At 38.0% G+C, this 13,041-nt stretch overlaps 1 protein-coding gene across 1 annotated transcript; it reads left to right on the forward strand.

The window, feature by feature from the left end:
- Window positions 1–2,535: 2,535 nt before the first annotated feature.
- On the forward strand, window positions 2,536–8,314 carry Itm2a (integral membrane protein 2A). The gene is made up of 7 exons (XM_048417958.3): window positions 2,536–2,813; window positions 5,837–5,968; window positions 6,240–6,437; window positions 6,656–6,766; window positions 7,279–7,429; window positions 7,555–7,669; window positions 7,878–8,314. Exons 1-6 carry the CDS (start codon window positions 2,703–2,705, stop codon window positions 7,641–7,643), a joined length of 792 nt encoding a protein of 263 aa, XP_048273915.1. The 5' UTR covers window positions 2,536–2,702; the 3' UTR covers window positions 7,644–7,669; window positions 7,878–8,314.
- Window positions 8,315–13,041: the final 4,727 nt, after the last annotated feature.

The following is a 13,041-nucleotide window of genomic DNA, read 5'->3' on the forward strand; positions in this document are numbered from 1 at the left end:
AGAGAGAGGAGGAAGGGATGGAAGAAGGTAGAGGGAGAGAGACACACAAACAAAGTCATAAACATATATATATATGTGTGTATACACACACACACACACACATATATATATATATATATATATATATATATATATATTGAACGAGGAGGGAGGTAATAGTGGTATCTGACAAATTGACACTATGTCTGCTTTACATATTGACAATAGCAGCAAAGATCCTTCGCGGAGTGTGGATGGTATTCTGAAAAGGGAGCATGGTACTAACAAATAAGAGTTGGTGGATAAAAGATAAGATCTCCTGAGTAAATTAGGAGCATGAGCATGGGGACCATGGGAGAGGGTTGAAGGGGAGGAGAGAAGAAGGGAGAGGAGGAGAGAAAAATGTATAACACAATAAAATCAATAATAATAATAATAAAAAGAAATGGTGGCTAAATTATTCAAAAGAAGTCATATGTCAATATATGTGACTATGCTTAGGAGTTTAACTTTGTACAGGAAGATTTACCTCTAGACAATGAGGTTGCTTAGGAGTCCTCAAAGGGGAAAGATTTTTAAGAGGTCAGAAATAAGTAAGTTCTATAAGCCTGAAATGTGAATATGCTGCAGACCGGAATGAAGTCCTAGGGTAACCAACCACGACATTTTCACTTTTCTGAATAGTAGAAAAGTATGTCTTTCTACATCCTCATTCCTGGGAATAACACAGGGGAGGTAAGTGAAGCCCGAGGAGACCAGGTAGGTTGCCTAATGCTCCATGCTAAGCAAGTGATCACATGTTCCCTTTGGTAGCTAGCAGAGATTCTCTTCTCTGAACGAGTGGAAAAAAATTCCTGCCCCTCCTGACTTTCCACATCTCAGGAGAGACAATAGCATCTGCTATGAGCTCCAGCAGCTTGCACCTAGTAGATAACTGTGTCGAAAGAGTAAGAGTTCACTCATGCAGGTGCTGTGGGTCAGGGTAGCGCCGATGCTAACTAAGGGCTCATAAAGGTCATCCCCAACAGAGGGCAACTGGAAAGAGCCAGACTGGGAAAACTGAGGTTTTGCTCTACCTAAACCAAGGGTTGCCTGGCAAACATTGAATTACAAAGACTGAAGTAAAAAGTGAAAGAGCATACAATGTCAGTGTTTCTAAGTAAACTCAAATGTCCTGCTTATACCGTCCTGACCCTGTTCAAGGCACAGGCTCCTCACTGTTCCCTCCATCCACCTTCCCATCTGTGACCTAACAGAGAATATGAACTCTGTCTTTGCAAAACCCCCACAGTCAAGACGGGAGAGGGCTTTAGAGGCAAAACAATCTCCATGGGAAAAATTCCAATTTAGAATTTCTTGGATAGAAGGGACACAACTCAGCATATTCAAGTCTGTTGGGTCAAGTTGATGAGTAGGTGGGGAATTCTCTAGTAAAACGGTGTTTTGTTTTGTTTTGTTGGGGCTTTGTTTTGTATCGCTCCCTTCATACAACAGACCTCTATTCTGTTTTATGTAGCCCAACTATTTATAACTTCTCTATCACCAGCTCTAAATCACCAACCATCACAGCTTGAATTTCACTAGTTAGGTTGTGTCTGTGTCTAGGAGACCTGATTGAAGAAACAGGTTAACTATACTAGATGAATATGGATGTAAATGTTCGATAATGCTTTGTTACCTAGTCCATCTGAGGTTATTTCTTTTATTCTACAAGGGCTGCACCAGCATCTGGTTCCACTGTGTACACCCTACCTTCTTAAATACATAGGTGCACACACCCTTGCTTTTTTCCCTGCTGGTTATGCAGCTGGTGACTGAAGAGAAACAGGCTCTGGACGAAGACCTTCCTCTGGCTATTCTGGCCAGGGAGAAAGAAAAGATCTGGGTTATTTCACTGATTCATTAGGAATGAGCTTCCCACCCTCCCTCCTCTGTATCTCATCATGTTCTGTCTGCATGTTCTGTCTGCAAAATGCGGAGTTAGGGAGACAAAAGCCCCGCTGTCTTTCTCATCTAACACTACTTTAAGTTGGAAAGTTAAAATTACAAAAGAAAACAAAAATCATGGAAGAAAATCAGTGTTGGGCGAAATGAAGCAAGCAACTACAAAGTAGCTTCTAGGTGTTCTTTAAACTGAAGATGTTATAAAGGTGTTGAACAATCGGGGAACTGTGCTCTCTGGCCTTGGTGGGTTGTAGAACTGAGAAACCCTGGGTTGGCGCCAAGTTAACAGTCCTAGGCCCCGCAGGGGGCCAGGCCCAAGTTTGGGAAAACAGAGTCAAAGTCAGGGGCTATTGTGGTCCAGACAGAAGCAGAAAGACACGACAGGCAGGTTTCCTTCCTGCCTCGCTCTTATCTGAGGGTGCAGAAGGCAGTAGAAGCATGCCTGGGGTGCAGGTGAGGCTTGTCTACCCTAAGCGGGCCATCAGCTCCAGTTCCCCTCGCTTCCCAACTAGCAGCTTCCCACCCCCACTCGTTTCCACTCCAGCGCTCGGGCCCCCTCCCGCTCCTCCCTCAGCACCTCCCCGGCCCCGCCCACGCTCTCCCACTCGGCCAGAGACCGCGTCATAAGTAGCCCCGGACCTGAGCCTGCAGCAGCCTGTGGAAGAAAGACAGGGAGAAAGTTAAGTGCTGCTTGGGCGAGCGCGATCCCCTCCTCTTCCAACCTGCAGCCCAGGATACTGATTCGAGCCGCGCCTTACCGCGCAGCCCGAAGATTCACCATGGTGAAGATCGCCTTCAACACCCCCACGGCGGTGCAAAAGGAGGAGGCGCGGCAAGATGTGGAGGCACTCGTGAGCCGCACCGTCCGGGCTCAGATCCTGACGGGCAAGGTAGTTCCAACTCGGCCTAGGTCGGCCTGCTGGAGTTTGGGAATGGGGAGAGAAGTGGGGGGTATATATAGGTGCAGAGGTCAGATACAGAGGTCAGAATGTTAGCTGCCCCGTAGACCTCGAGTTCCAGGCAGGCCAACTGTAAATTGCATGGGCCACTCTGGTTCGACTCACGCCCCTCTGCATCCGTGCAATTCCATCCCTTAACACCACGTATCCCAGGAAATTGTTGGAAGAAGTTTGAAGAAATTCCTCCATGTCATTTTGTTCTGGGAAATGGGTTATGGAATTAGCCAGAGACACAATTATAGCTACAGGGAATGAGCAGCAACATGGGGTGAGCAAGGGCAAGAGACTTAACTGTTCTTTCTTTGCTTTTGACTTGAGTGAAATTATGTGAATCTGTATCTTTGTAGGTTTGCTGATTTTGGAGACAAGGGACGGCCTTAACTTCAAACTGTATGGGTTGGGGCAAGGGTGTGTGTCTGCACAATACAAACACACACACGCACACATTTGTGTGTATTTTTAGGTAGACACTGTTAACGGTTAGGTAATGGAACTGTCAGAAACATATAATGGATTTAATTCTTGGCCAAACTCTTATAAAAATAAATTTTGAGATACTCTTTTTTTTTCTTTTGGTTGTTATTTCTTCTTGAGCAACATCCCACTCCCTCTTACAGATGTCTGAAGCATTTCCAATGTTGCAATTTAAACAGCTCATTTTCCAGGCATTGGAGAGTTTCTCTCTTCCCAGGTTGTTTATCTTGTTCAATATATATTTCTTTTAAAAACCAACGGCGTTTGGAGTGTTGATAAACTATCATTTTTTTCCTCAGTAAAATCTCAATTTTAAAAGGCGACCATATTTTCGACTGCGTCTGTGGAATCTGCAGGAATGGGACTTGATCTGCCCTAACTTGTCCTGTTGTCTTTAGAAAGTTTTCCCTTTTAGGTTTAGGGTGGCTATTTGAAAAGCGTTTTGAGTGAGCTGTGGGTTCATGTAGTGAAATGTAATTATGCATACAGTTTGAGATGTTGATGCGCTGCCGCAGAACTTCCATCGTGGAAACTTTCAATATTGAATGCTGCAATCAAACTAGCTTTTGTGTATCACACATTCTGGAACTCAAAAGCAACACCCCCTTGCATTGTTGAGGTTTTAATTAAATGACGGAAGGTCAAATATGTAGTTGTCTTCCTACTAACTTTGTAAATGAAGCATGGCCAGATTTGAGGGGAGGTCTAACTAGATGCCAGTAGTTAAAAATAGCCACACAGTAATCCTTTTTTCCCCTCACCACCAAAAAACTTCGTGAGTTGTAGAAAGATTCAATTAATATGTAATACTTTGGCCAGTCCTGTGGTGAGATGAGGGATAAATAAAAACAAATATCTCCTCTTTGGTTTTATTTCTTTGTTAGGCTTTAGAGAAACTGCACTAGAACCCTAACATGGCCTCTGACAGAACTACTTGACATATCACATTGCGATACAGGGATTAGGCCTGATCAACAGAGGTTGAACACATTGGACTCATATTGGCAAATGATATGCAGTAACTTTTAAAATACACTTGGAAAAGAAATTAGCTATGATAATTGATTCATTCAATTACATTGAATTCCAACAGTGTTAAATGAAAACAAAAGAAATCCTTATTCTTACTGACCAGGCATGTCTAGCTAAACCAAGACCCTCATACTTTAGCCATGCTTAATGATAAACTTCCTGAATTATTGGAAAAGAGAAATGAAGTTACAGTACAAATTGTTCTTCTGTCTCAGTAATAAAAAAAAGAAATTCACTCCTCAAAGAATTTCAAATTAAGCTATTATGTGCCTTTTAGCAAGTCATTTCATCTTTCTGCACCTAAATTTAATTATCTAAAATATGCCTTCTAAGAACCCACAACTGTAATACAGTAATTAGCAGTCAAAATTTAAAGTTTAGTTTTTGTACTGCTAAACATTAGTTTAGATTTTTAATGAAAACAATTAAGGTATTTCAGTATCTGTTAAATATAATTGATGAAATAAGCTTAATTAAATTATTAAGAAAATATAAATTTCAAATTTTGTCCTTTAAAAAATATATTTATTTTGTGAACAAAAATTATCAAATGATTTTCTACCCTTCCTTTTTTGCACATTAACATACATTTTTCACCAAATTGTCTTAAGGTCAGTTAAATATCCAAAACAGAAATTTCATGAAAAATTCTGATGGTAGACAAACTAAAATAATTTTTTAATACCAACTTGTATTGTCAGGGCTGAGATTTTCTGCCTTCACTTATTCTGTCGCTGAGTAACAATGTGGCTGAGGGGTGTATTGTGATATGAAAATCGAAAATAGTAGGCCTTTAGTTCCATGCCCTATGGAGGGTGCAGTTAATCAGTTACTTTTTGTTTTGGATTTTTCTTTTAGAATTTGCCAGCAAAGTATTGATTTGACAGAACGTTCAAATCACTGCTTCACAAACAGCTCTGTATGTAGCAAATCCTGTGCTTTTAAATCTAGCACTTACGCTAGGACTTGGAAAATAGCATTATTGCAACATATAGACTGAAGTAATTCCTTTCTAACTTGTCAATAGAGCTTCTTGAAAAGTAGTCAATGATTTGAAGGTTACTACCACTCCTTTAAGTTAATAAATTGAATTCAAAGCAAGTAGCAAAGTGTCTATTTCTATGGACTAAGAAGCCGGTGTTTATAAAACTATGACTAGTTTCAGTTATTTAAAGAACAAACTCTTTAGAGACAACCTGCATTATATCATATCTATAGTTAAAAATACTCTTGTATCCATTAAACATTTGTTAAAAAGGTAGATTTATATTAAGTATTTTTAATAAAAATATGTCATTCTATAAATTAATGGTTATTTTAACATTCTACAAGTACATATTTTAAATAACATATTTATATTTCATTTTGAAAATGCTAGGGGTGATAAGTTGCACACAAAAGCAACTGTCTAAAAATATAATCTTTTTTATTTGCTTTCTAATCCATAGGAGCTCAGAGTTGCCACGCAGGAGAAAGACAGCTCTTCTGGGAGATGCATGCTTACTCTCCTAGGCCTCTCATTCATCTTGGCTGGGCTGATTGTGGGTGGAGCCTGCATTTACAAGTACTTCATGCCTAAGGTAATAATTATAACTCTTACTATTTGGAATTACTAATTGCCATGTATTTCATTAGCAACCTAAATAATTATGTGGTGGTAACCAGAGAAATGCAGACTTGAGGAATGTTTTCAATTACCTTTCACTCTTTGCCATTGCTTAGGTTTCATAACGCTATAACAAACAAGTCTCAGATTAACACAGTACAATGAACTGACATGAGTGTAAGAGACAATTCAGGTGTCATGGCGATGAATATTGCAAAGTCTTAAGTTCCCCCTTTGTCTCTTAGAGCACCATTTACCACGGTGAGATGTGCTTCTTTGATTCTGAAGATCCTGTAAATTCCCTCCATGGAGGAGAGCCATATTTCCTGCCTGTGACCGAGGAGGCTGATATCCGTGAGGACGACAACATTGCAATCATTGATGTGCCTGTTCCCAGTTTTTCAGATAGTGACCCTGCGGCAATTATCCATGACTTTGAGAAGGTGGATTTTTCTTTCTTGCAGCTATTCGAAATTTTTCTCTAGTCCTTCTTCGCTGAAAGGAATTTATTCATAAATTAACACCCTTTTGGAGCCAAACCCTTTTATTATGTTGTTGTTGGGTAGGCGTAGTGAATTTTCAAAAAATGTCTGGCTGTTTGTTCTCATGGTACTTGAAAATCTGAAGTATTAATATGCGTCGTTTTGCACCTCCCCAACAGGGAATGACTGCTTACCTGGACTTGCTTTTGGGAAACTGTTATCTGATGCCCCTCAATACTTCCATTGTTATGACTCCAAAGAATCTGGTGGAGCTTTTTGGCAAACTGGCAGTATGTATTTTAGAGATCATTTTTTTCTTATAAGCATTTCCAAATAATTTTGCTTCATTATTCAAAAAGTTAATGAATAAGGCCAGACATTCCATCTCGTTGAAATATTTTTTAATGAAAAGCGGATGCTGTGCCAAAATAGATGGAATTGAGGTATTTTATGTTAAGCAATGTAAGCCAGTCAGACAAATGCTTTATGTTTTTCATATAGAGAAGCTAAAAGTGTTCACCTGAACACACACACTGATTAACAGAAGTTGAGAAGGGCATGTCTGTAGGGGGAGGTGGATAAAGGGAGGTTGGATTTCATCAATACATGCTCTGTGTATGTGCAAATAGCACACTGAACTTGAAACTCATAAATGTATATATGTATAATAAAAATAGTATATAAAACCGTTGTAAAATGAATTCTATTTTTTAAAATGTCTATTTTTAAAAGGATGTAAGTGGGAATTTGAATACTGTCTTTAAGAATTTACTGTCTTAATCTTTTTTCTTTGCACTTTTAGAGTGGCAAGTATTTGCCTCACACTTATGTGGTTCGTGAAGACCTGGTTGCTGTGGAAGAAATCCGTGATGTTAGTAACCTTGGTATTTTTATTTACCAACTTTGCAACAACCGCAAATCCTTCCGCCTTAGACGCAGAGACCTCTTGCTGGGTAGGTAGTTTATTATTTTGGGGTGAACGGAAGAGAGTGAGGGTAGACTGCATGGAAATGAGCATGTTGAAATACCTCTTCATGGACACAGACAGCTCAAAAACCATCTTTTTATGTCTTCACAGGTTTCAACAAGCGTGCCATTGACAAATGCTGGAAGATTAGACACTTCCCCAATGAATTTATTGTTGAGACCAAGATCTGTCAAGAGTGAAGAAGGGCAGATAAAGAGTATCCTTGGTAATAAGAAGTCAGCAGCTTACAATGTGATTTTAGTAATGGGATACTCATGATATTTACTCATACATTTACTCTATTGCTTATACTGGAAACGGAAAGGGGGGAGAGAACTACTAACCACTGCAAGCCATTGTCCAATTCAAGTTTAATTGACATTGCTTGCTGTTTGCAACAAATTAAATGATTATCTTTTCTTTTGAATTTATAGGGTTTAGATTCTGAAAGCAGCATGAATATGTCATCTAACATCCTGACAAAGTCCATCCTCTGTTTTTATTTAAAGCAAGCTCTTGATAAAATCATACGGATAGAGCGTGCTTTAAATTTAAAATATTTCAAGTTCTTTTTTGACATTTATATGTGAAGCATGTCAAATCTCTTAACATTCTTTTGCTTCATTCTTCATTTTGTTCAACTCTCCTGACTTTAGAAATTACATTTTTTGCATTTCTATCAGGTGCTCTGTAATGAATCTGACTTATATGTGAACAATAGTCATGAGGAAGTAATTTTTTACGCATGTAATGATTCTTTCTCACTGATATCTGTGTTGTGAAATCCACAAAGCTGTACAGGTGCTGAATGCTGTAAGGAGTTCTGGTTGTATGAATTCTACAACCCTATAATAAAGTTTACCATATTCAATCATGTTTTATTTTCATCATTTGACAGATACTATGGAAATTTATTTGGCTTTTGGTTACAGAAATCAGATATAAAATTATGAACATGACTCTGTACCCATTACCTCTTCTACATACTTATATTTCACAATCTCACATTTCCCCATTTTCATTCTGTAATAATTGCTTTTTAATTATCTTACAATTTTCTTGTTATGTAAATTCAGCTACTTATAGAGAGTCTTCAGCTCAGAACAATTTAAAGCATTTTAATGGTGTTTCTGTTTCATAGAAACATAAACAACCATATGCAACTATAGCAGACCACCAAAGACTAACATTGAATAAGACCTTGAGACTTTCTTAAGTTAAATTAATTTATTTAATTTAAGCAAAACGAGTATGTGGAAGTCAGAGGACTCCTTTGTTGAGTTGATTCTCCCCTTCCACCTTGACACTTGTGCTGGGGATGGAACTCAGGTCCTTGGATTGTAAGACTTGTTGAGGCCCGTGCCTTAGCATCTGGAACACTGGTTCAACACTGATGATTTTTAACAATGCCATAAACCTGACATCTTTACACATTTACCTACAAGTATAAACTCCACACCACATGGGCCAGTATTATATTTTCTTTTCTATTTGCTGATAGTGACTATCGCTCAATTTCTGTGGACTAAAGTCCCAGTTCAATTGAGGGCTTGAAAATATTATTATTTTAAAATAAAGTAAAAACAAATCATTAACTTTATAAATTCAGAAGGAATGATACACACTGAAAGAAAGATACAGGAAGAGAGTAAAGGTCCAATGGTTAGGAAGCAAACAGAACTGTTATGTTCAAGAACTGGTTCTCAGGTGGACACAGAGAAATGCTTCTGTGCAACCAGCTACTCCGGCTGCTGAGGGAGAAAATAGCCTAGGAGTTTAAGATCATCATAGGCAACATACAGAAACTGTGTCTCCAAAAGAAAAAAAAATCAATAACAAAGACAAAAGGATAGCCCTGGAAACAGATACAAGTAACATTATATAGATTAAACAAGTCATATTTAGGAATACACATATACAGACATGCATGAATAACAATTAGTGTAAAAAGTGGCCATGGGTTTGAAAGAGGATTTTAAGGGAGGAAAGGAAAGCGAAATATGTAATATTATAATATCAAACATTTTGAAAAGACTGAGGGGGGAAAGAAAAAGTAGTGAAAAGAATTGATTCTTTAATAGAAGGAGAAGCCAGGCGGTGGTGGTGCACACCTTTAATCCCAGCACTCCGGAGTCAGAGGCAGGCAGGCTGCCAGGCAGATAGCTGTGAGTTCGAGGCCAGCCTGTTCTACACAGCAAGTTCCAGGACAGGCTTCAAAGCTATACAGAGAAACCCTGTCTTGAAAAAAAAAACAAACAACTAAAACAAAACCAAAAATAACGAGAAGGGATGAAGAGGTGGCTTAGCATTTAAGAGCACTGGTTGCTCTTTCAGGGAACCCAGTTTCAATTCCCAGCATCCACAGAGCAGCTCACAATCATCTGTGAGTACAGAGTCAGGGAATCCAATCTGGCATGCTCCCTTCTTGTGGTCACCACAGGCATCAGGCACACTGGTGGTACACAGGCATACATGTAGGAAAACATCTATACACACAAAAATAAAACTTTATAATAGAAAGATATGGCACAAGATTTAAAAAATAAAAAAGAATTGTCGTGCCCACCTTGCCAACAAGGAAGATGCAATACCGGACTCTTCTTAACTGCAGTTTATTCAGGACCTTTGAATAATCTTCTCACCCTCTCGCCCCTTCTCAACCTCTCGCCCTGGGCAAAGCCAGCCCCATAGCTTAAATAACCTCTGGGTAGCCAATCCCAACAAGCCATGTGGGAAACACAGATAGGTCCAGAAACGTGGAAGCAAGCCAGATCCTTAGTGCTAGCCATATATGGAGTTGTTCACAGCTGAGAGCACTCACTGTTGGGAAGGTGGAAGGCGGAAACCAGCACCACCTTTAAGGCATGGCATCACGCAACTCTCTACAAAGAATATATACAAAGAACTTGATGAAGCTCAACAATCAGTCTTCTTCAAAAAAACTGATTAATTATATAATATATATGCTAGATTATATAATACAGTATATATTATTTATGTAGATAAAAGTAAATGCATTACTTTCAAATTCTATATAATCAATACTAGATTATATAATACAATATATATATCATTTATGTCAGAAAAAAGTAAATGCACTATTTTAAAGTTCTTCATGTTTCTTGGTGAGTCACAAAAAAGCAGTGGTTGTTTTTGTACATATTCAGTGTTGCTCCTGACATGCTAGCCAATGTGGTTATATATAAAATAAACGTATCATTTTCAAAGATTCAGAGAGAATGAAACTGTGTTTGCTAACAGATAAATTTGTCCAAACTCTAGAGACTAGTGGTTGGATAAAATTTATACAATGATTAATCATGATAAAAACAAATGAATGACTTCCTTTCATACCATTAGTTTTACTCCACCCACTGCACTCAGTAGCAACAGAAATAAAAAGGAAATTTCTCTTTATTTTGAAGTAAATGAGAAAGCTTAGTTAAAAGACATAAATGAAAGATTTTGTGCAACTAAAAAGAGAAGACAGAACATTAAAAAAAATCTTCTCAATTAAATTAATTTGTTTAACCTCATCCCAATCAAAATGACAGAAATATACAGGTTTCAGAACTTTTCAAAATTATTTTCAAGGTTTTCTAGAAGCATAAATAGTTGAGGACTGGTAAATACGCAAATACAATTAATTAGAGACAAAGACATTAATAGCCAATGAATTAGTGCTAAACATACAATAATTCTATCAACTACTTTCACACAAGTTAGAAAAAAATAAATAATACCTCTAAAAGAAATACAACCATGTAAAACACCATGTTTGAATACAAGCATCAATAGAACGTTGCCTTTTACATCAAATTTTGCTGAAAAGGGATTAACTGAAAAAGCAGAAGTTTTTATTGACACACTGTGAAACAACATGACATTCACAGTCATCTACTTCCAGTGTCTCCAAAATATTCATCACTAATGAGTTACAAATTAAAAGAGAATTAAAAGGGAAATATTTAGAAAATCTAAAAAGTATAAATGAATGTCAATTTGGAGTCAGAATCTGAAACTCAATATGCAAGAGATGTTGGTTCTCTGAGTACCTGAAAATAATTACAGATATGGGGAATCATCTATCCCAGCAGTTTTTAACCTATGGATCACAACCCCTTTTTTGGGGGGGGGAATCAAATGACATTTTCACAAGGGTCACCTAAGACCATTGGAAAACATAGATTATTATGTTATAATTTACAACAATAGCAAAATTACAGCAATGAAGTAGCAAGAAAAATAATATTCTGGTTGGGGGGCATCACCACAACATGAGAAACTGTATTAAAGAGTCGCAGTATCCGGAAGGCTGAGAGCCACTGGTCTAATAGCATTTTGTGAGCAGTTTAGGTTCCATAACCTAATACAATGTTTTTTATTTCATACCTCTAATATGATTAGATATACATTAATCATTGGTTGGGTATTCTGCTGTATATTTATGGTGCATACTATCCTGAGAAAAACAATATGGACACCCACTATTGTATACACAGTCTTATTAAAAGATATTTTTTAATTATAAAATTTTGTTATAAAGAAAAAATAGGTTTTATGACTGTGTTGGTGCCCCAATTCCTTCATTTGAGGCCTTGCCTGGTTACAGAAGATGGCTGGTTCAGGCTCCATGTCCCCCTTACTAGGTCTTATTGTAGCATATCATGTCTTATTTGGTTGATGTCCCTGGGTGATCTGTTTTTTTTCTGAGGGGAAATAGAGGGTACATGGGTCTGGGGAAGAGGGAAGGCTATGGAGAAGAGACTCGGGGGAGAAGAGGGAGGGAAAACTGTGACTGGAATACAATATATGAGAGAATAGAAAAAGAAAAGAAAAATAGGATGTTTATGAGAGTTTGTAAGTGGGGATGATTCTGGTCCATTAGTGAGCTGTTGATAAGTATGTGAAATTTGAGCTGAAAGATGAGGAACATTAAAAAAATTATTAAAAAAACACATTTATGCTGAAGGACAGGGAAACAAAGTACCTAGAGCAGCAGAAGAATGATTGTTGTAGAAAATGAAATAGAAAGGGCTATTAGCACATTGAGGAAAGAGAACACTAGCAAAGACAGTGCTCGGAAAATTAGGCAGAGTCTACAGCATATATCATTTTGTAGACTATAAGAGAACTTTGTCTTTATACTTAAAGTATGGTGTGGGAGAATTGTCTGTATTCTGTCAATCATGTTTTAAATAAATGCTGATTGGCCAGGCAGGAAGTATAGTTGAGAAAACCAGACAGGAAGTAGAGGTGATGCAATGAGAACAGGAGAAATCTGGGAAGGAGGAAGCTGATTCTTCCCTCTCTCCTGCCCAGACCACCAAGAAGCAAGATATAAACCTGCCAGTTGAGAAAGGTACTGATCTATGTGGCTAAAAGAGATCATAATAATGGGTTAATATAAGCAACAAGAGCTAAGAAGTAGCTTGAGCGAATGGGCCAATCAGCTTATAACTTATGGAGACCTCTGTGTGATTTTCTTTGGGGCTAAACAGTTGTAGGAATTGGGCAGGACAGAAAACCTCAGCAAGTCGGCCCCATCATGTTACAAAAGTATTGAAAAACCACTTGATAATTTTAAGCAAGTTCATA

This window comes from Myodes glareolus, chromosome X (genome assembly GCF_982192425.1).
Source record: "Myodes glareolus chromosome X, mMyoGla1.1, whole genome shotgun sequence".
Lineage (NCBI taxonomy): Eukaryota > Metazoa > Chordata > Mammalia > Rodentia > Cricetidae > Myodes > Myodes glareolus.